At 40.4% G+C, this 23,495-nt stretch overlaps 1 protein-coding gene across 2 annotated transcripts in view; it reads left to right on the forward strand.

The window, feature by feature from the left end:
- The first annotated feature begins 889 nt into the window (after positions 1–889).
- Positions 890–23,495, forward strand: part of phb2a (prohibitin 2a) — a 35,010-nt gene continuing 12,404 nt past the window's right edge. For both annotated transcript variants that reach the window (XM_021612665.3, XM_021612666.3), the window contains exons 1-6: positions 890–2,459; positions 4,447–4,576; positions 19,496–19,580; positions 19,876–19,955; positions 20,781–20,965; positions 21,311–21,440. In XM_021612665.3, the coding sequence (XP_021468340.1) occupies positions 2,439–2,459; positions 4,447–4,576; positions 19,496–19,580; positions 19,876–19,955; positions 20,781–20,965; positions 21,311–21,440 (631 nt within the window). In that variant the 5' untranslated portion in view covers positions 890–2,438. The remainder of the gene's footprint in view (positions 2,460–4,446; positions 4,577–19,495; positions 19,581–19,875; positions 19,956–20,780; positions 20,966–21,310; positions 21,441–23,495) is intronic.

Below are 23,495 nucleotides of genomic sequence, written 5' to 3' on the forward strand. Positions count from 1 at the left end.
GTGACCAATAAAATTGTATTTATTTGACCTACGAAGGTGGTTTGAAACACCAGCACACCTCCTCCTCCATGCTTCACGGTGGGAACCACACATGCAGAGATCATCCGTTCACCTACTCTGCATCTCACAAAGAGATGGCGGTTGGAACCAAAAATCTCAAGTTTGGACTCATCAGACCAAAGGACAGATTTCTACTAGTCTAATGTCCAATGCTCGTGTTCTTGGCCCAAGCAAGTCTCTTCTTATTATTGGTGTCCTTTAGTAGGGGTTTCTTTGTAGCAATTCGACCTTGAAGATCTGATTCACACAGTCTCCTCTGAACAGTTGATGTTGATGTCAAATCAAAATCCAATTTTATTGGTCACCTACACACGGTTAGCAGATATTAATGCGAGTGTAACGAAATGCTTGTGATGTGTCTGTTACTTGAACCCTGAAGCATTTATTTTTAGGCTGCAATTTCTGAGGCTGGTAACTAATGCACTTATCCTCTGCAGCAAAGTTAACTCTGGGTCTTCCTTTCCTGTGGCGGTCCTCATGAGAGGCAGTTTCATCATAGTGCTTGATGGTTTTTGCGACTGCACTTGAAGAAACTTTCAAAGTTCTTGACATTTTCCAGATAGACTGACCTTCATGTCTTAAAGTAACGATGGACTGTTGTTTCTCTTTGCTTATTTGTGCTGTTCTTGCCATAATATGTAGTTGGTCTTTTACCAAATAGGGCCATCTTCTGTATACCACCGTTTGAGTCCATGACAACTGATTGGCTCAAAAGCAATAAGGAAAGAAATTCCACAGGCACACCTGTTAATTGAAATGCATTCCAGGTGACGACCTCATGAAGCTGGTTGAGAGAATTCCAAGAGTGTGCAAAGCTGTCAAAGGCAAAGTGTGGCTACTTTAAAGAATCGGTTTAACACTTTTTTTTTAATACTACATGATTCCATATGTGCTATTTTATCGTTTTGATGTCATCACTATTATTCTACAATGTAGAAAATAGTAAAAATAAAGAAAAAACCTTGAATGAGTAGGTGTTCTAAAACTTTTGACCGGTAGTGTATGTAACAGTATAACTTTAAATGGTCCCCTCGCCCATACCCGGGCTCGAACCAGGGACCCTCTGCACACATAAACAAGTCACCCACGAAGCATCGTTACCCTTCGCTCCACAAAAGCCGCGGCCCTTGCAGAGCAAGGGGAACCACTACTGCAAGGTCTCAGCGCAAGTGACGTCACCAATTGAAACGCTATTTAGCGCGCACCACCGCTAACTAGCTAGCTATTTCACATCCGTTACACTCACCCCCCTTTTGACCTCCTCCTTTTCTGCAGCAACCAGTGATCCGGGTCACGGCACCAATGTAACAGCAACTTTAAACCGTCCCCTCAGCCATATCCGGGCGCGAACCAGGGACCCTCTGCACACATCAACAACAGTCACCCACGAAGCATCGTTACCCATCGCTCCACAAAAGCCGCTGCCCTTGCAGAGCAAGGGGAACCACTACTTTAAGGTCTCAGCGCAAGTGACGTCACCGATTGAAACACTATTTAGCGCGCACCACCGCTAACTAGCTAGCTATTTCACATCCGTTACATGTACTTAGACTTGAAATCACTGGCCACTTTAATAAATGGAACACTAGTCACTTTAATAATGTTTTCATATCTTGCATGACTAATCTCATATGTATCAACTGTATTCTATACTATTCTACTGTATCTTAGTCTATGCCGCTCTGACATTGCTCGTCCATATATTTATATATTCTTAATTCTATTCCTTTACTTAGATTTGTGTGTATTGGGTATATGTTGTGAAATTGTTAGATATTAATTGTTAGATATTACTGCACTGTCAGAGCAAGAAACACAATTTCGCTACACCCGTAATAACATCTGCTAAACACGTGTTTGTGAGCAATAAAATTTGATTTGACCTATGAAGGTGGATTGAAATGTGTTTAGAAATATCTGATTGCATGTGCTTTTTGGCTGTTCAGACTGCAGGAAAGAGATCAGATTCAATTTGGCTATATACGGAACACTTGAGTTACTTCAAACTGCCAGTGTGAACAAGGCTTTAGAGACTCATAGGGGCCAATAGACCATGTAGGGACTGGATACATTTGAGTCACATTTATGTACAATGTGTAAAATGTAATTGTCTACAGTGAATTCAACTTCTGTACATTTCAGAATGAGACCATTGCTTTACCTCCGTTTTGTAATAATTGTACAATTTCAGCATACTGAATTGCATCATACTGGAATCTGTGCATTTTGAGCTTCTGTTTGCAGCAGCAGGTGTGTTTAGCTCGCTGAAATAAATAAAGCCTACATTTTTCAATGATGCTCCACCCACAGGAAGTGCTACTTTCAACACACGCGACCTTCGATTCACTTCAAGTTACGTTTTCCAACAAGAACAAAGCATGGCGAATAAAGAGCCCGGTGTAAGTTGAAACCGTCATTTTTAAGCAGCTAGCGAATACAGTAGCTACATTATTTGGGCAATTAACTTGTGCAATATTGAACAAACGGAACGCCGTAGAAGCAACCATGTTAGCCAGCTATGCAACCTAGCATTAGCTTTTGAATGAGAATGATAGCTGACTTAACTAGCAAGATAGACAGTGGTTTGCGAGGTAGACCATTCATAGCTGAGACACCAATTCGTATAGATAGTAACTACATTATCCTGTAAGTATACTGCAAGCTCGAGCTTATCCGTTTGAGAATCTTTGCTAGTTAACGTTAGTCCACACCCACTTGTTTTGTAATTGTCCATTATTACAGGATGAAGTTGAAGGTTGCCACGAAGATAACATGACACTAGTCTGATTAATCAGGCTGTAAAAAATCGTTACAGCCTGAGAAGTGTGCGCAAAATCGTAAATGTTCCTTACAAGCCAGAGTGTTGCATAAAAGTACAGTATACTCTACTCGAAATTTGAGACACAATATCCACAGTAAACTTGGTTCCAATAGTTTTTTGGCACCATTCATTTTCCCCATATGTGATTTTAGGAACACTTCAAATTAGGTCTCGGTTTCGTGTAGGCTTACCTTAGCATGACCTTTTGATAACCGTGTAAATCTCTCTCGGTCAAGGTGATGTATTTACTCCCCCAAAATGAAACGCTAATGTGGCTATCATTAAAAATGACAAATGCCATGATATGGCTGAGACTGCCGAAACGAGCCAAATGTAAGAATCTCTATCTAATGTTAGTTAAATGTAGTAATGAATCATCAATTGGTTACATTTCTTTAAATGGACAATTCTGTGCACTGTCTTGTGCAAGTTTTAAATTGACACAATTTAGCAAAGATGTCAGCTAGAGATGACCTGCAGGGATTTGTAGTCTTGCATGAATTCTATGTTGATGCCAATTTAGCAGTTTTTTTTATTTTTTTTTATCTGAAAGTAAATGGAGTCAAATATAAGGATGAAAGTCAGCTTGTCGGAGAGAGATTTACATGGTTATCAAAATGTCACGCCAGGGTAAGGCTACACGAATCACAGCCCTTATATTAAGTGTTTCTAAAATCCCTTATGGTGGAAAAACGATTGGAACCATTTCCCTGTTTGACCTCTAGGTTTTATTGGTATTATGTGGGGCTCTATTGTGTCAGTTCAAATCATGCACAAGACAGTTTACAGAATTGTCAATTTAAAGAGATACAACTACATTTAGCTGACATTAGATAGTTAATCCAGAGATTCTTCCCTTTGCCTCGATTCAGCAGTCTCATCCAGATCATGGCATATGTACATCTTTGTTAGCCATATTAGCAGTCAATTAGCATTTCATTTTTAGGGGGGTAAATACAGGCAAATATATTACACGGTTGTCAAAACGTCACCCCAGGGTATGCTTACATGAAACACAGCCATTTCTAAAATTCCCGTATGGTGAATTTGAACCATTTCCCTGTTTGCCATCAAGGTTTTATGGGTATTATGACTCAAACTGTGGTATTCTATATGGTTTTACCAAGGTAAAATTAGTTTTATATTCTGCCCTGATTCCAGATATACCACTTTCATTGTCATTAATTGAATATCAAAGATAAAAACTTTACCTCTGTGCCTAACTCGGGTAAAGCATAACCTCTTGTGGATATGTTGTCAAATTTTGAGTAGCAAAAGGAAAAACCGTGCTAACGTTACCGATATCGTAAGTTTAAATGTCATTCAACATTGTGGCTTGTAAGGAAAAGTTTGCACACAAATGATTAATCAGACCATCATAACAATATCTACAGATTTTGCTAGTAGTAGATGTTACACAATTTATTTTGAAGTCTGCTCCATTATGTGATAACCACATGCTCTTAAAGTCCAGCTAGCTACCACCGTGACTGATTTAATCTCTGTCTGACTGTCCTGTAACTGCCATTGTTTGAGCTTTCTCTTTTCTCTCCCTCATTTTACAGGGTTTGCTAGGGCAGTTGAGGCAGATGGCTAGCAGAATGGGCTCTGGTCCAAGGGGTGCAGGTCTTGGGTTCAAGCTGCTTATAGGGGCAGGAGCACTTGCCTATGGAGTCAAGGAAGCCACATACACAGGTAAAGGACAAGACATACTATTAGAGCCTGACCAATTTATCGGTTAGCCTTTCACCGATGTCTATGTGTATCGATTATTCCACCGATCGTGCCGATATAATGAACAAATACGCCTGCAACTTAAATGCGTTGATGTTCTAAAATGTTCAATGGTTGCCTGAAGAGGGTGCGCTACGTGAGCTGCTTATTGAATATCATTCAGTCCTGTGTTATAATGGGAGAAAGTATGGTGGTTTGATGTTGAGTGGCCTGCACTGCCAGAACATTTGAAATAATCAAAAGTACATTTCACCGAGCAAGCAGGCCTGTCCTTATCACGTCCTCACTTAGCTAGTTAACATTAACTGTCTAGTTAACCCTTGTAAATCTAGCCAGCCAGCTAGCTAGCAATCCTTTGCTGATGTGCTAACAGCTGTTAGCTAGTGCTGGGCTGGCGCATAAATGAACTCGTCTTTTGACTTAATACAAAAATAACACTTTCTGTCTGGGCTTGTCGGTTTAGTTAGCTTTCCGAAATATGCAATCTACAAAAAGCAACAGTTGGTGCAGTTCCTTTAGTCCATGTGCTTGCCTTCATGATAAGGTTGTTGTAACTAGCCAGCTACTGTTGACGAACCCCATTCCGTACGGCTTCAATGAAAACAAATGGGACTGATGCCAACAGTTGCTACAATCTGGACGTTTCTATTCTAGCGTTGATTTACATGGTAATAGCCCGATGAGTATTGGGGGAAAGTTGAAAATACTGACCACTCTGACGCTGTACGTTAAATTGTGACGTGTCATGACGTAACGTACAGCATGCATAATGCAACTTTTTCTGTCGTACAGCCTTTCTCCACCAGGTGTAGCGCTTCTCTCACAGATTAAAAACAAGAAGGGGATAGTGATCGGGTAACCTAGTCAATTGTACAACTGAATGCATTCGTTTTTTGCATCGAGACATCATGACTCTCAAAAGCCGCAACAGACGCTGTTTACTTCTGAGGATAACTTTAGCGCCACCCTAAAAACCTTATTCAAATTTGACACAAACCTTCAAATGGGTATGTAATGACACATTAACTCTTTAGTGTTTTATTTACATTTTAGAGGTGATAAGTTGGACAGATCAGGTATAAAAAGCAGTTTGCCCACACAGCTTATCTCCCCCTATCACGCTGTAGGTTTCGCTTCCCCACCTGCCATTTTTAAAAAGACCAGACGGAGCTCATTTTCTTCAATCATGCAGAGACGGGCAGCATGACGGTCTCGTCATTGATTTTGCTGGAAAGGGTCGAGATTGTGGTACTCAACTGTACTACAGTTGACCTGGAAGTATTATGTTTTTTGGGCGCTAATATAAGGTCAATTGTACGTTACAACGCGATGTACAAAAGTGCGTCAGCTAACTATAGCTTGCTAAATTAATAAATGCGTGTTATTAAAACCAGTGCAAGTGTTTGCCTGCATACATTTTTTTTTGTATTAATCAGTGCATGAAATTTGCAGTTGAGAGAGAGAGAGAGATATATATATATATATATATATATATATATCTCCATCCATCCATCCAATACTTTTTGTATTGAGTAACAGTGTAATATTCATAGGGTTTGGATAAGTAATGAACCGCTAACTTATGAGAGCTCTTGTGGCTGTGCCATCAAGTGGAAACAAAGTCAAAATTGTCTATTGTAAAGTTGGCTTCACTTAAGTTTAGGCATAAGGTTAGCACTGTGGTTAGGGTTATGTTTAAAATAACATTTTAAGAAGAGACATATTTTTAAGTGGGCCGGGATTCTGACTTTGTAACTAGTGATGACTGATTGTTTGCATGACCTTTGACTGTAGGAAAGCACTGTAGTAAATGTTCTCAATACAAATAGTGACGCTTAGTGCTAACATTATGAACTGCATGTTACTGCAATACATATTTCTGAACAGCACGTGTCAGCACACCCCCGCTGCTTTTTTATTTGTGCTTTTGTTGCTTCAGGATGCTCACGTCTGCATAGCCCTTATTTATTCACTGCCCTAGACAAAGCGTGAACTCGTAGCTAAGAAGGTAAACTAAATAAGTGTTATTTTTGTATTGTTCAATTAAAGAAAGAAATGCATAAAATACAATCAAAATGTAAAATAAAAACGATAACCCTTAACAAAAACATAGTGATACGAACAAGACTTGACAGACACCGGTTGGCTTGTTTGTGTATTTTGAAGGAATCAGTTTATACAGTGCATTCTGAAAGTATTCAGACCCCTTCCACATTTTGTTACATTACAGCCTTATTCTAAAATTGATTACGTTTATTTTTTTTCCATCAGTATACACACCACCATAATGGCAAAGCAACAACTGTTTTAATACATTTGAAAACTTTTTTTTTTTTTTTTTTTAAAGGTAAAAACGGATACCTTTTACATAAATATTCAGACCCTTTGCTATGAGACTGGAAATTGAGATTAGGTGCATCCTGTTGCCATTGATCATCCTTGAGATATTTTTACATGATTGGAGTCCACCTGTGTTAAATTCAATTGATTGGACCTGATTTCAAAATGCACACAACTGTCTATGTAAGGTCCCACAGTTGACAGTGCATGTCAGAGCAAGAACCAAGCCATGAGGTCGCAGGAGTTGTTCATAGAGCTCCGAGACAGGAATGTTGTCGAGGGACAGATCTGGGGAAGGACACAAAAATGTCTGCAGCTTTGAAGGTCCCCAAGAACAGTGGCTTACATCATTCTTAAATGGAAGAAGTTTGGAACCACCAAGACCTTTCCTAGAGCTGGCCGCCCGGCCAAACTGAGCAATTGGGGGAGAAGATCCTTGGTCAGGGAGGTGACCAAGAACCCAATGGTCACTCTGAAAGAGCTCTGAAATGGCACACACCTGTCCCACAGTGCATGTCAGAGCAAAAAAACAAGCCGTGAGGTTGAAGGAATTGTCCGTAGAGCACCAAGACAGGATGTTGAGGCACAGATCTGGGGAATGGTACCAAAACATTTATGCAGCATTAAAGGTCTCCAGGAACACAGTGGCATCCATCATTCTTAAATTGAGACGTTTGGAACCACTAAGACTGTTACTAGAGCTGCCCCACCAGCCAACCAGCAATCGGGGGAGAATGTCCTTGGTCAGGGAGGTGACCAAGAATCTGATGGTCACCCTGACAGAGCTCCAGAGTTCCTCTTTAGAGATGGGAGAACCTTCCAGAAGGACAACCATCTCTGCAGCACTTCACCAATCAGGCCTTTATGGTAGTGGCCAGGCGGAAGTCACTCCTCAGTAAAAGGAAAGATGAACAAAGCAAAGTACAGCAAGATCCTTCATAAAAATTTTAAAAAAGACCTGCTCCAAAGCGCTCAGACTGGGGCGAAGGTTCACCTTCTAACAGGACTACGATCCAAAGCACACAGCCAAGACGACGCAGGAGTGACTTCGGGACAAGTCTCTGAATGTCCTTGAGCGGCCCAGCCAGAGCCCGGGCTTGTACCTGATCGCCCATCCAAACCGACAGAGCATGAGAGAATCTGCAGAGAAGAATGGGAGAAACTCATACAGGTGTGTGAAGCTTATAGCGTCATACCCAAGAAGATTTGAGGCTGTAATCACTGCCAAATGTGCTTCAACAAGGTACTGAGCAAAGGGTCTGAATACTTGTGATATTAGACATGTGATATTAGACAATTCTATGTTCTTCCCAGACAGCTGCCCGAGGTTCTTCGTCTGTTGAGCAATATCTTTCTAGCGTTGTATTTTTCGTGTGTATAGAGTACCATTCAAACGTTTGGATGAACCTACTCATTCAAGAGGTTTTCTATATTTTTATTTTCTACATTGTAGATTAATGGTGAAGACATCACAACTATGAAATGACACAAATGTAATCATGTAGTAACCAAAAAAGTGTTAAACAAATCAAAATATATTTTAGATTTGTCAAAGTAGCCACCCTTTGACAGCTTTGCACAGTCTTGGGATCCTCTCAACCAGCTTCACCTGGAATACTTTTCCAACAGTCTTGAAGGAGTTCCCACATGCTGGGCACTTGTTGGCTGCTTTTCCTTCACTCTGCTGTCCAACTCATCCCAAACCATCTCAATTTGGTTGGTGTTGGGGGATTGTGGAGGCCAGGTCATCTGATGTAGTACTCCATCACTTTCCTTCTTGATCAAATAGCCCTTACACTGCCTGGGGGTGTGTTGGGTCATTGTCCTGTTGAAAAACAAATTTATAGTCCCACTAAGCGCAAACCAAATGCAGCCTTCAGAATGCTGTGGTAGGCATGCTGGTTAAGTGTGCCTTGAATTTTAAATAAATCACAGACCGTGTCACCAGCGACGCACCATCACAGCTCCTCCATGCTTCATGGTGGGAACCACACATGCGGCGGTCACCCGTTCACCTACACTGCATCTCTCAAAGACATGGCAGTTGGAACCAAAAATCTCAAATTTGGACTCATCTGACCCAAGACATTTCCATTGCTTGTTTCTTCACCCAAGCAATTCTCTTATTATTGGTGTCCTTTAGTAGTGGTTTCTTTGCTGCAATTCGACCATGACTGTTTCACGCAGTCTCCTCTGAAGTTGGCATTAAGATGTCTGTTATTTGAACTCTGTAGCAATTTTTGGCTGTAATCTGAGGCTGGTAACTCTAATGAACTTATCCTCTGCAGCAAAGGTAACTCTGGGTCTTCCTTTACTGTTAGGGTCCTCGCAAGGTCCAGTTTCATCATAGCGCTTGGTTTTTGCAAATGCACTTGACAAAACGCTAAGTCTTGACATGTTCCGGATTGACTGACCTTCTTAAAGTAATGGACTGTCATTTATCGTTGCTTTTTTTGAGCTGTTCTTGCCAATATGGACTTTGCCATATTTGGTAAAAGACCATCTTCCATATACCACCTTACCTTGTCACAACACAACTGATTGGCTCAAACGCATTAAGAAGGAAATAAATTCCACAAATTATCTTTTAAAAAGGCACACCTGTTAATTGAAATACATTCCAGGTGACTACCTCATGAAGCTGGTTAAGAGAAAGCGTAAAGCTGTCAAGGCAAAGGGTGGCAACTTTTTGAAGAATCTCACACAAAATATTTTTTTTTTTTGTTGGTTACTACAGGATTCCATATGTGTTAATGGTTTTGATGTCTTCAATTCTACAATGTAGGAAATAAAGAAACCCTTGAATGAGTAGGTGTCCTAACTTTTTTTGTGTATTGCGAGACCAGTTCTTTACATCCAAGATGTTTTATGTAGTCATTTATATCCTGTTTTAGTCTGACAAAAAGGAACAAATTCTAACGGACGCTATTGACTGACAGAACATTTGTCTTGGGTGATGCCTAATTTAATGCCTAATTTGTCTTGGGTGATGCCTAATTTTAAATTCCAATCGACCCTGACACAGCCATGGCACGATAGCCACGAATACATGCAGTACGGATCATCCAGAGCGAGGTAAAACCAACCCTCTCCACCCATATTTTGTGTTTATTCCATGGTCGTTTATCACCTCGGCTATTTTTTGTTTTAATTAGGGCAGAGTTTCAAGTTTTCATAACAATCGGTAATCAGCCTTTATGGACGCCGATTACATTACGAGGAGACCTGCTTGGCAGGCTGACCACCTGTTGTGGGTGCAGCATCAAAAGGACCTTCTGGCTGCAAGGAGCCAAAGTAAGTTTAATGGTAACTTCACATAACTAGTGGTTAACTACACGTGGTTGATATTACTAGGTTAACTAGCTTGTCCTGCGTTGCATATAATCAATGCGGTGCCTGTTAATTTATCATCGACTCACAGCCTACATCAACTTGATGATTTAACAAAAGCACATTCTTGAAAAAAGCACCATCGTTGCAATGTACCTAACCATCAATGCGTTACTTAAAATCAATACACAAGTTTATATTTTTTTTAAACCAGCATAAAAATGTCACTACACCAGCAGTAATAGGTGCCGCACACTTGAGTAAATATGGATCCAGATTGTCAGCGCCTAATGATTTCTTATAATCTATTGCAGATAAGACATCTTCTGACTTTGTGAAAATGTAAAAAACGGTTTACTGCTTTCCACATCAGCTAAAGGCTGAGGGGCTAAAAAATATACCAGTTGGCCATTTTTTCTTTCAAAAAGAAAACCAGCAGAAATAAAAATGCTTTTTAAAAACATCACAAATTTCAGCTCGGTCACTGATGAGCCCAGATTCCGATGTATTTTACTTCGGCAGGGAAGTCGGAGTTTCCTCGTTTAAGTGAGTTGACAGTTTTCCAGAATTTATCGGGTTCACCAGCAGACTCTGTCATAGCATCAAGGAAATACCTAGATTTTGCCTTTTTTATTCCCCCGGTCCATTTATTTCTCAATTGCCAAAAAAGCAGCCAATCACCAGTTTTCCTCGCCAAGGCCCATGCTTGATTATTTTGCAGAAAAATGATTTTCAAATCACAGAAGAACCAAGGATTAGTTCAATTTAAAAACATTTTTTTATATTTTTTTTACCCTAAGTCGCTTTAACGGGGCGTGTTTATCAGCCATGAAGGTAAAAATTGGTGAAAAGAAAGAACGCTAAAACTGGGTCCATTATGCAGTTTACGGATAAAAGCTAAAGGTCATGGATAAAGGCTTGCTCTGAGAAGTGTTTATAGTTTCTCTTAAGAATTATACGTGGGTCATGTTTTTTTAGCCTAGTATCTCTGATATATGCAATAGGGCAGTGGTCACTGATGTCATTAGCAAATAACCCACTAGCTATATATTTGTGAGGTGTATTTGTTAAGATAAGGTCTATTAATGTACATTTTGGGGGGTCTTTTGGATTAGGACTGGTAAGATTTATTTAGTTACAAATGTCTTTTAATTTAAACGATGCTGGCATGAGCCAATCCAGATTGAGATCTCTTATAATCAATTATTCAGAGTTTACAAAAGACATTAACTCAAGCAATTTTCTTAGTGCAGATACCAGAGCTGAGGGTGGGAGATAAGCTCCCACTAGCGTTAATAGTGCATTATGACCAAGGACCACATTTAGAACTAAGCATTCATACTGTTTCAGAACAGAAGTTGAAATGGACTCAGGATTCAAATATAATCATGTCAGCATGTGATTGTGAGACCAGTATTTCAATCAAATCTAGCTTTTGGCTCAAGCTTCTAGCATTCAAATGAAAAATTCCTAGGCCACTATTTCGAGAGCTCATATCAGATGGAGCATTCAAGGTAATATTAGATGAGCGACACTTCCTTGTGTAACTACTGACAGGCCTGAGTTGGATGGAAATAAGATTACTTCTAACAATACCCCTCTGCCTGTGTTAACCTGCACGCCACACACTAGTAGAGACAACAACCCTGTTGACAATACCCATTCCTTATTAATTTTTAATATTGGGATTTAGTTTAATGTAAAAGGATGACACCAATTATTTTAGGATCTTATAGGCCTACTCCAATAGAGAATCTAGGCACATTTTATTTAGCTCTATAATTCTTTATCCTAGCCCTACAATAGATCTCTACCTATTAAGTTTTATCTTAAAGCTAATCGTCTCATTCACATCCGTGAACAAGTGCCGCACTACATAACAGCTTTTAAGTCATTAATATACATGATCTCTACATTTAGCCATATGTCAAACAAACTACCTTGGTATTGCTAATGTACTACCTGTGCAATCCTCTTCAAATTTAATAAACAGCCAAAGAATGAAGGTCAGCCGGCTGACGACACCGCTCGCGTGTCCGAGCGTTGCAAAATAAATGTAGAAATCTGTTATTCAATTCATGCTCGCGCACCGCAAACGAGCGTGTTGCCAAGGGCTAAAATAGAAGTCAGTTCTATTTCTGACGCAGATCGCGCTGCAAGTCCTGCCTCTCCCATCTCCTCATTGGTTATACCCACGTGGGTGACAAAGACGACCGAGGTTAGTGGCGGTAATGCAACTAATCGCATTATGAAGTCAGGAAGGAGGAGAGATGACTAGAAACAACTCGGTTGACCGTTTTATGTGTGGATTAATTGTCGGATTAGAGGACCTTGTGCATTTCAGGTAAAATAACAACTCAATGTTTATCCCAGGACAAATTTGCGGGATAATGGGATATTAACCATATCATATGGAGACAGAAACATAAACCTTTTTCTTTAAGTAGACATATAGTTGAAATCGGAAGTTTACATACACTTAGGTTGGAGTCATTAAAACAAGTTTTTCAACCACTACCCAAATTTCTTGTGAACAAACTATAGTTTTGGCAAGTCGGTTAGGACATCTACATTGTGCATGACACAAGTAATTTTTCACTTATTTCACTGTATCACAATTCCAGTGGATCAGAAGTTTGCATACACTAAGTTGAATGCCTTTTAAACAGCTTGGAAAATTCCAGAAAATTGTCACGGCTTTAAAAGCTTCTGATAGCCTAATTTACATAATTTGAGTCAATTGTAGGTGTACCTGTGTATGTATTTCAAGGCATACCTTCAAACGCAGTGCCTCTTTGCTTGACATCGTGGGTAAATCAAAAGAAATCAGCCAAGACCTCAAATAATTGTAGGCCTCCAAGTCTGGTTCATCCTTGGGAGCAATTTCCAAATGCCTGAAGGTACCACGTTCATCTGTACAAACAATAGTACGCAAGTATAATCACCATGGGACCACGCAGCTGTCATATTGTCTCCTTGAGATGAACGTACTTTGATGCAAAAAGTGCATATTAATCCCAGAACAGCAAAGAACCTTGTGAGAATGCTAGAGGAAACGGGTACAAAAGTACCTATATCCACAGTAAAACGAGTCCGATATCAACATAACCAAAAAGGCAGCTAAGCAAGGAAGAAGCCACTGCTCCAAAACCGCCATAAAAAAGCCAGACTACGGTTTGAAAATGCACATGGGGAGAAAGATCGTTCTTCTTGGAGAATTGTCTGATGAAACAAAACTAGAAATGTTTGGCCATAATGCCCATCATCATGTTTGGAGGAAAAAGTGTGAGGCTTGCAAGACAAGGAACACCATCTCAACCATGACGCACGGGGGTGGCAGCATCATGTTGTGGTGGTGCTTTGCTGCAGGAGTGACTGGTGCACTTCACAAAATAGAACATTTGTGGGCAGAACTGAAAAAGCATGTGCGAGCAAGGAGGCCTTCAAACCTGACTCAGTTACACCAGCTCTGTTCGGAGGAATGGGCCACAATTCACCCAACTTATTGTGGGATGCGTGTGAAAGGCTACCTGACACCTTTGACCCAAGTTTAAAAAATTTAAAGGCAATGCTACCAAATGCTAATTGAGTGGATGTAAACTTCTGACCCACTGGGAATGTCTGAAAGAAATAAGCTGAAATTAATCATTCGCTCTAATGTTATTCTTACATTTCACATTCTTAAAATAAAGTGTTGATCCTAACTGACCTAAGACGGGACATTTTTACTAGGATTAACTGTCAGGAATTGTGAAACTGAGTTTAAATGTATTTGGCAAAGGTGTATGTAAACTTCTGACTTCAACTGGAGTTACAAATGTATTTAAATCCTTCCAATAGGAATACAATTTTGTTACGAATTGAACGTTAAATGAGTTGACTTCACATCGGATGATTTCACTGAACAAAAGGGAATATTGAATGATCCATTCCATCTCCTAAAAATGTTTTCAACATACATCTGTAAAATTATACTCCTTTTGGTTGTCTTCCCCTCAGGCTTCCATGTCTTCTCCCTGGACCTCCTCAATGTCCACCTCTTGAACATCAGACTCTGAGGCCTCATCTTCACTGTCTCTTTATTTTTCCAAACTGGTTGATGGCTCGTTGTCAGGCTCAAAACCTCAAATTTGCCCGGATGGCACCAATTTTTCAACCCTTGTTGGTCAGCCTGTTGCTTGCTTTGGTGTGTGTGTGTGCCCAAATGAGGACCAGTTGCGCTCTGAGGTGGCTGATGTTGGTGGGATTTGGAGGATGGAGGCCACAGGGGAAAGAGCCTCAGATCCACAAAGTCCCTTCCATAAGGTGGCTGATGAGATATGTTGGCACGACTGCAATATGCATCCCAAAGCCCTTGCTTGGATGTGCACTTCGCCAGACTGCCAAGAACCTTGCCGTGAGACATGGTAGTGATGACACCATAGGCCTTGTTGATCTCTGCACCAGACAGGATGCTATTGCCAGCGTACTTGGGGTCCAACATGTACGCTGAGGCATGTATGGGCTTCAGGCAGAAGTCTTCATGCTTTTGATGCATTTCAGAACTGCAGTTTCCTCTGCTTGGGGCAACAGTGAAGTGGGCAGGGCAGTATGGATTTCTTCTTACATCTGCAAGCAGAGTCTGAACATCAGACAGGATGGCATTGTCTCCCTCAATCTGTGCAATGGCTACTGCTATAGGTTTCAGGCTGCTTACCACACTCTCCTTAAATACATCATCCAGGAAGATCCTCTTGGTGGGGCTGTCCATATCGGCAGACTGTGATATGGCCATTTCTTGGAGAGACTCCTTCCCCTCCAGGAGACTGTCAAACATTACAACACCACCCCAACAGGTGTTGCTGGGCAGCTTCAATGTAGTGCTCTTATTCTTCTCACTTTGCTTGGTGAGGTAGATTGCTGCTATAACTTGATGACCCTTCACATACCTAACCATTTCCTTGGCTCTCTAGTAGTGTCCATTGTTTTACTCATGCATGAGCACCACAGCCAATGGGTGTGATGTGAGGGGTGTCCTCCAATGTAGACCAATCAGCCTTCATGTTCTCAGCATTTTCTGTCACCAGTGCAAATACCTTCTATGGTCAAGGTCATTGATGGCGGCTTTCAGCTCATCTGCAAAGTAGAGACCGGTGTGTCTTCTTCCTTGTGTCTGTGCTCTTGTAGAATACTGGTTGAGGGGTGGAGAGGTAGTGTAATTATTCCTTGCCCACAAACAAACATTTGACCACCCATCAGAGATGATTACAATACAGTCTGACCTTCAAGTGAAGGTCAAGCAACTCGGCATCCAGCGAATTAGTAGATAAAGCATATCTGGTTTGAGGTGTGTATGCTGGGCGAAGAACATTGAGTAATCTCTTCCAATATACATTGCCTTTGAGCATCAGGCGAACCAGTTGCATACACAGCTCGAGCAAGACATTCATCAGCATTTCTCTGACTACGTTCCTCCATTGAGTCAAACGTCTGATTCCAGGAGGACCATGAAATGTTGCTATCAATAAGGTGTAGAGGGACTTTTTGTCAGAGGCTGCTTGTTGTGAGTGTTAAGACACTCAATCAACGAAACAGCGGGCAAATCATTGGTACACAATGATGTCATGACTTGTCTTCAAATCGGTTTCTTTCAGTCAATACGTCCTGCGAAATGGCCCATCAGGTTTGATTGTGTTACAAACAAACCAGTTGATTGCAGTGAAACCAAACATGACTGGAAAAGTCACGTTCTGTGTGGGTTATTTACCTGGAATGTGTTGTCAAATGGAATGTGACGGAATTCACGACACACGCGGTTCACAAAATGTTTCGTGTTAGGCTATAAAAACGGATTTTATCAAACAAAAGATCATTCATTGTGTAACAATGAGCATTGGAATTGCAAACAGACGAAGATCGTCAAAGGTAAACAATTTATTTTAATGCAGTTTGATTGTTACGCCCATGCTGGTTAAAATTGTTTTTTTAATGGGGCCCTATGCTCAGATAATCGCATCGTATTATTTTGCATTAAATCCTTTTTTAAATCTGACAACGCAGTTGGATTAGGAAGGTTCTATGCTTTCGATACATGTGAGACACTTGTATTTTCATAAATGTTTAATATGACTATTTATGTAGCGATCACCGTATGTTGAATTTCAGCCCGCTAGCGGAGAGGTGCGCAGAGGTGTTAAGGGAACTTTATGCACTTGGCCAGATGATTCTGCATCTTTGTTGCATTCTTCACATATGATTTAGCACAGTATTTTTGCAAATGTACATAGCTTTTCCTTCTACATGCCACAGTACCCGTGGCATTTTCCTATAAAATAAAAAAATTACAATTCCATGTACAGATAAATATGTAAAATCTCTGAGGCCGCTACGTAAGCTTAAGGCTGCAGGGGCAGTATTGAGTAGCTTGGATGAAAAGGTGCCCAGAGTGAACTACCTGCTCCTCAGTCCCAGTTGCTAATATATGCATATTATTATTATTATTATTATTATTATTATTATTATTATTATTATTATTATTATTATTATTATTATTATTATTATTATTATTATTATTAGTATTGGATAGAAAACACTGAATTTTCTAAAACTATTTGAATTATGTCTGAGTATAACAACTCATGGCAGGCAAAAACCTGAGAAGAAATCTCCTGAGAGAAGATTGAGTCACAGGTCTGCCAGCAGTCACGCGCATTTCACATGAGAGCTAGCTGCGTTCCTTTGCTTTTCTGAAGACAGAAATTCTCCGGTTGGAATATTATTGAAGTTATGTTATAAACATCCTAAAGATTGATTCCATACATCGTTTTATCATACTGTAGTGTCTTTTAAAGGAGTCCACGGTAGTTTTCAATCTTATTTTCCGCTCGTATTTCTTCCATTTTATTACTGTAATCCATTCCTGTTTAAGGCCTCAACCTCCCTCAGTAGCCAGGCAATAGATCCAGCTTTTTTTAACCTCTTAGAGCCATGTGAGACGCTAGCGTCCCACCTAGTCAACAGGAAATGGAAGTGCAAAATGCTAATAGTATTCAATAAAACTCAAACTTTCATTAAAACACACATGCAGGGTACTGAATTAAAGCTACACTCGTTGTGAATCTAGCCAACATGTCAGATTTTTTAAATGCTTTTCGGCGAAAGCATGAGAAGCTATTATCTGATAGCATGCAACACCCCGAAATACCTGAAGGGGACGTAAACAAAAGAATTAGCGTAGCTGGCGCTACACAAAACGCAGAAATAAAACATTCATTACCTTTAACGAGCTTCTTTGTTGGCACTCCTATATGTCCCATAAACATCACAATTGGGTCTTTTTTCCGATTAAATCCGTTCATGTATACCCAAAATGTCCATTTATATAGCCCGTCTGATCCATGGAAAAGAACCATTCCAAAACGCAACATCAATTTTTTAAATTAAAAAAGTTGGCTATAAACTTTGACAAAACACTTCAAACTGCTTTTGTAACCCAACTTTAGGTATTTGTAAACGTTAATAATCGATCAAATTGATCACGGGGCGATCTGTATTCAATAGCAGCTACTCTTGAAATCATCGTCCATTGTCTCTCCCCCATAAGCCTCTTCCTGTATACTGGATGAGAGGACGGGTCTATTTCTCATTCCACCAAGTATTAAATCCCATGAAATTGACAGTACTGGCGACATCGTGTGGAAGCTGTAGGAACTGTCAACTGATCGCCATCTATTTTCTCTTGCCATAGACAATTCAGAGACTGGCGGATGAATACTTTTTTTTTTTTTTTTTTTTTGACCAGGTGTTTCTTGGGATTTCGCTTGCTGTTCACGTTCTGTTATAGTCACAGACATGATTTAACCAGTTTTAGAAACGTCAGTGTTTTCTATCCACACATACTAATCATATGCATATACTATATTCCTGGCATGAGTAGCAGGACGTTGAAATGTTGCGTGATTTTTAACAAAATGTTGAAAAAATGCAGGGGAGCCTTTTAACTGCTCACTTATGCTTGTAAGCAATGCTTTATCTTCTGGGGACGCAGTTATAAAGACAGCGGCTTCCTTTCAGTTTCACTCGCAGAGCTCGAGGAAAGGTCTTGTTCTCTTCGATGTATCTGATTCTTTTCGAGCATATCAAAATGCTGATCAATAAATAAAGGTTCTCTATATTATCCAGAATGTTTGTTTCAGTTATCATCAAATCCTCAATTATGATTAATTCATGGGACAATCTGTGCCTACCACGCTGCCACGTCATCAACTCACATTCGTCTTGAGACTTCTCCTTAGCAGCAGATTAATTTAAATGGTTGTAAAACACGTTCTCTAATCTCAAATATTTGGTCACATGATTAATTTTGTGTATGGTTTCCTAGAAAAAAGGCTTGGCTCAACTTACCATGCTCTTCCCAAATCAAAGTTATGTGCCTATAGTTAAAACGTGATAGCTGCAAGACCCAGTTTAGCCTCACTTCAATGCTCGAAGTTGTTGCGTAAATCAACCGTATATTGCTATTTTATTTAACTAGGCATGTCAGTTAAACAAATTCTTATTTACAATGACTGCCTACACCGGCCAAACCTGGACGAAGCTGGGCCAATTGTGTGCTACCCTATGGGACTCGCGATCACAGCCGGTTGTGATACAGCCTGGAATCGAACCAAGGTGTCTGTAGTGATGCATCAAGCACTGCGTTGCAGTGCCTTAGACCGCTGCGCCACTCGGGAGCCCGTGCTGACTCATTATTTTTAATGGTTAATGGACTACCTTTTAGCTGGGATAGCTTTGTAAATTAAAGGAGAATTGGGGGAGGTTGACCTTACTGCTTGACAGACTAGAGACAACACTGCGCTACAAGGACCCAAGGGCTCTTTCTCAATTCGTCTTAACTCGATTCCTATCTCCTTCACTCACCACCATCTCATACATTGGGGGAAAGGTTCAAAAGTAGTCATTGGATGTTCTCACGTGCGACTTAGAAGAGATCGGACAAGAGTAGAGGAAAGCACAGTGTTGTCTGTTTGTCAAACAGTACGGCCCCCTCCCCCTAATCAACCTTAATTCACACGGCTATCCCGGGGAGTTGTCAGACATTTTCTATTAACGCTATTGTATCGGTGGTCCTTATTACCATGGGATGCAAATAACCCCTGGATCATGTTTTGAAGCGTAATTGCTAAACTGTACTGCAACTGGTTTTAAATGAGTTGTTCCTTTTCTCCTCAGTGGAAGGTGGTCAGAGAGCCATCATCTTCAACAGGATTGGTGGGATGCAGATGGACACGGTACTCGCTGAGGGGCTCCACATTAGGTAGATGTCCTTCGTTATCACTCACCTTTTTGACCTTGACTGGCAGGGCGTTGTCGTGTTCATTAGGCTCATGATGGAGGAAAACTGCAATAGGGAGGGACTACCTGCACATGTCCAACAAGAAACTCATGTTCGTTTTCCTTTTGCGAAATGTTTTGTTTTCGGTTGTGTGCCCTAATGAACACGAACGACCCTGAACTGTTTTCACAGCGGGGGATGAGGGTGATCCATGTCTTTGGTGGACTGTTTAAACAAGGCTATATTCATTGTCCTCACCCTACATTCTTGTTGACAGGATACCATGGTTCCAGTACCCTGTCATCTATGACATAAGGGCGAGACCAAGAAAGATATCGTCCCTAACCGGAAGCAAAGGTGACTTGGTTGGACACGTATTTCTGAACATTTAATCCTGATCAAAATTATCCTTTGTCTTGGGATCAAATAAAACCTCTTGTTGCATATGAGATGTTGTTTAGTTTATGGAACACATCTAGGAACAAACTGTACCTTTTTTACAAAAATACTTTTTTGTGATTTGATTGACTCCACAACAGCACTTCAGTCTGGGCCATTCTAAACTATTGTATATTTGTGGAGAATGACATTCACCAAAACTAGATCCACATTTACTGAATTGTAACAAGGTCCATTATTCCTGCTGTTGCTATTGCAACACACTGATTCCATGGCAGGATGGATTTAATGGATTGATTTTTTTTAAATTATTGCTGTTCGTACAGAATGTATTCATAACAGTATCTTGCCTCCTGGCTGCAGTGAGACGAGTGGAAAAATATTGGATAAAGAACATTCATTATTTTCATAGAGAAGGAAAGAAAGACTGGCAAACAGTGAATGGAGGCTATGTTAAAGGACCACTCTGATATTTACAGCCATTTTAGCCTAGTGGTTAAGAGCGTTTAACCAATTACCAAAAGGTTGATGGTTTGAATCCCTGAGCCGGCACGATGGACAATCTGCTGTTCTGCCTTAGAGCAATGCAGTTAACCCCCCAAAACAACTGCACACCGGGTGTGGATGACATGGACGTTGATTAAGGCCTTGCCTCTCTGATACAGAGGGGTTGGGTTAAATGCAGATGACACATTTCGGTTTAATCCTTTCTCCTATTGAGTCTTGAATATCACCTAAAATGGCTCTGACTCGCTCTTCCTTATTGTCGCTGTCCTGGTACAGACCTGCAGATGGTGAACATCGCCCTGCGTGTGCTGTCCCGTCCTGTGGCCTCCAACCTGCCTGCCATGTACCAGCAGCTCGGCAAGGATTATGATGAGAAGGTGCTGCCATCCATCGTCAATGAGGTGCTGAAGAGTGTGGTGGCCAAGTTCAACGCCTCGCAGCTCATCACACAGAGAGCTCAGGTATACAGGAAGGGGTGGTTTTGGGAATGCTGTTTCTCTTAAAGTGCTATGGTAAAGTTGTAGTTGCCACATTAGACTTTTGCGCTATTGGTATGCACTTTATCACCTTTTATTTTGTAAAAAAAATTTTTTTTTTAGATTTGAGTCTGAAGAACTTTTCTGCGTTATACAAACATTTACACTACATTTGTCCTGGCTCCATGCACCTGCAGCTTACTGAATGTACTTTAATGAATTGAGCTCAGTAATGGCCTTCTCAATTGAAACAGGTTTTTATAGTTTTCCAATCGAAATGCATTTTAGAATGATGGACCAATGGCAATAAAAGGGTTCTTCTGTCGTTAGGTGTCCCTGATGATTCGGCGGGAGCTCTTTGAACGGGCCAAGGACTTCAACATCATCCTGGACGATGTGGCCATCACCGAGTTGAGCTTCAGCAGGGAGTACACTGCCGCGGTGGAAGCAAAGCAAGTCGGTGAGGAGGCTCACGCTCATTCCCTTGCTATTGCATATATAGTACACTACCTTTTTACCAGAACTCTATGGGATTTTTCAAATACTAAAAACTACATTCTGGTATTTGAAAAACTGAATTGGGCCCCCACTGTTTTTGTATACAGCCTATGGATGGGACTGGGGAAATGTAACCACTCAAATTCATAGACTGCACTCTAGAGTGGTGAAAAAACATACACGGAACAAAGAATAAGTAAAAAATATTAACTTGGCAGCAGAAAAAAATTCAGTTTCAAAGCTTATCTAATACAATTCTGCCATGGAGCTGAAAGAAAATGTTGCAGTTTCAAGCCAGTTTCCTGCAATTCTATACATTTTTGCCGTGTAGCTTGAATGTATTTTTCAGGAAAGCTAATTTCCTACAATTGTAGGAAATGATCAAGAAGTGACTGGTTGGTACGAATTCTCCGCTGCGCTCTATCAGCACCATGGACAACGCCCAACATACAAAAGCAAGATTTTGACCAACCAGCTAGATTGTTTCTTACCTTTTCAGAAGAGCAACATTTACGTGTCCTTTAAAAATAGCCTAGAACTAATTACTAAAACACTTCCTTATTTGGACCTGTAGTGTATGCAAAACTTCAGTCTATTTTATTGGTTTTTACTTTCCTAAAACAATTCATTACAGGAATCATAAGGATAATGTACTTTACTGTTTAACCAAATGGTTTTAGCCTCCTAAATAAATAGGATTTTTTTTAATGAGGTGAATGATTAATGATTTATTTTATTGACCAAAAGCCAGCAATTACCGGCTAATGGAAATCCTGCACCCCAGTGCCTTTGTATAGCCCCCCTACATGCTCCGTCCATTGTGCTGACATCGAGCAGTGAAGAAGCATATTTTTAGCTATTTTTATATGGGGACATAACTAAAATTGACCAGGTACACGTTTCAACTGAGGGGGCTAAGCCCCATTTTGCCCCATCGTTTAACCGGGTATGAGGTTCTCCATGATTTTCTATTTGGTTTAAATAGTTAAGTTTACACTGAAAGCCTTTTTTTATATATATCTCCATCCAGAAAATGTATTCCCCCCCCCAATGTCATTCCGCGACGTCCCGACCAACCGTTTGGGAACCACTGCTCTAGATGCAACGGATGACAGTCAATGATATCCAGTGGTGTAAAGTACTTAAGTAAAAAATACAACTTTTACTCCACTAAATTTCAGAAGAAAATACTTTTTACTCCATTCATGTTCCCTGACACCCAAAAGTACTTGTTACATTTTGAATGCTTAGTGAGACATGAAAATGGTCCAATTCACGCACTTATCAAGAGGTCATCCCTATTGCCTCTGATCTGGTGGACTCACTAAACACACATGCTTTGTTTGTAAATGGAATCTTAGTGTTGGCGTGTGCCCCTGGCTATCTGTAAATTAAACAAAAAAAAAGAGCATTGTGCCTTTATGTTAGATTAATATAATAAATTCAATGATTTTTTAAAACTTAAGTATATTAGCAATTTCTTGTTCAATTATTTTCACTTTTACTTGAGTAATTGTCTACGGTGTCTTTACTGTTACAATCAAATAGTGTCTATGGGGTCATATTGCACTTCCTAAGGCTTCCACTAGATGTCAAGTCTTTAGAACCTTGTTTCAGGCTTCTACTGTGAAGGAGGAGAGAATGAGAGCTGTTTCAACCAGAGGTCTGGCAGAGTGCCATGAGCTGATCACGCGCGCCCCTGTGAGTTAGCTATGTTCCATTGCATTTCTAAAGACAAAGGAATTCTCCGGTTGTAACATGAGGACTCGTTTTGCATCAAAGTACGTTCATCTCAAGGAGACGATAGGACAGCTGCGTGGTCCCATGGTGATTATACTTACGTACTATTGTTTGTACAGATGAACGTGTTACCTTCAGGCATTTGGAAATTGCTCCCAAGGATGAACCAGACTTGTGGAGATCTACAATTTTATTTTCTGAGGTCTTGGCTGATTTCTTTTGATTTTCCCATGATGTCAAGCAAAGAGGCACTGAGTTTGAAGGTAGGCCTTGAAAT

This window comes from Oncorhynchus mykiss, chromosome 8 (assembly GCF_057628025.1).
Source record: "Oncorhynchus mykiss isolate SJ-2025 chromosome 8, ASM5762802v1, whole genome shotgun sequence".
In the NCBI taxonomy this organism is placed as follows: Eukaryota; Metazoa; Chordata; class Actinopteri; order Salmoniformes; family Salmonidae; genus Oncorhynchus; species Oncorhynchus mykiss.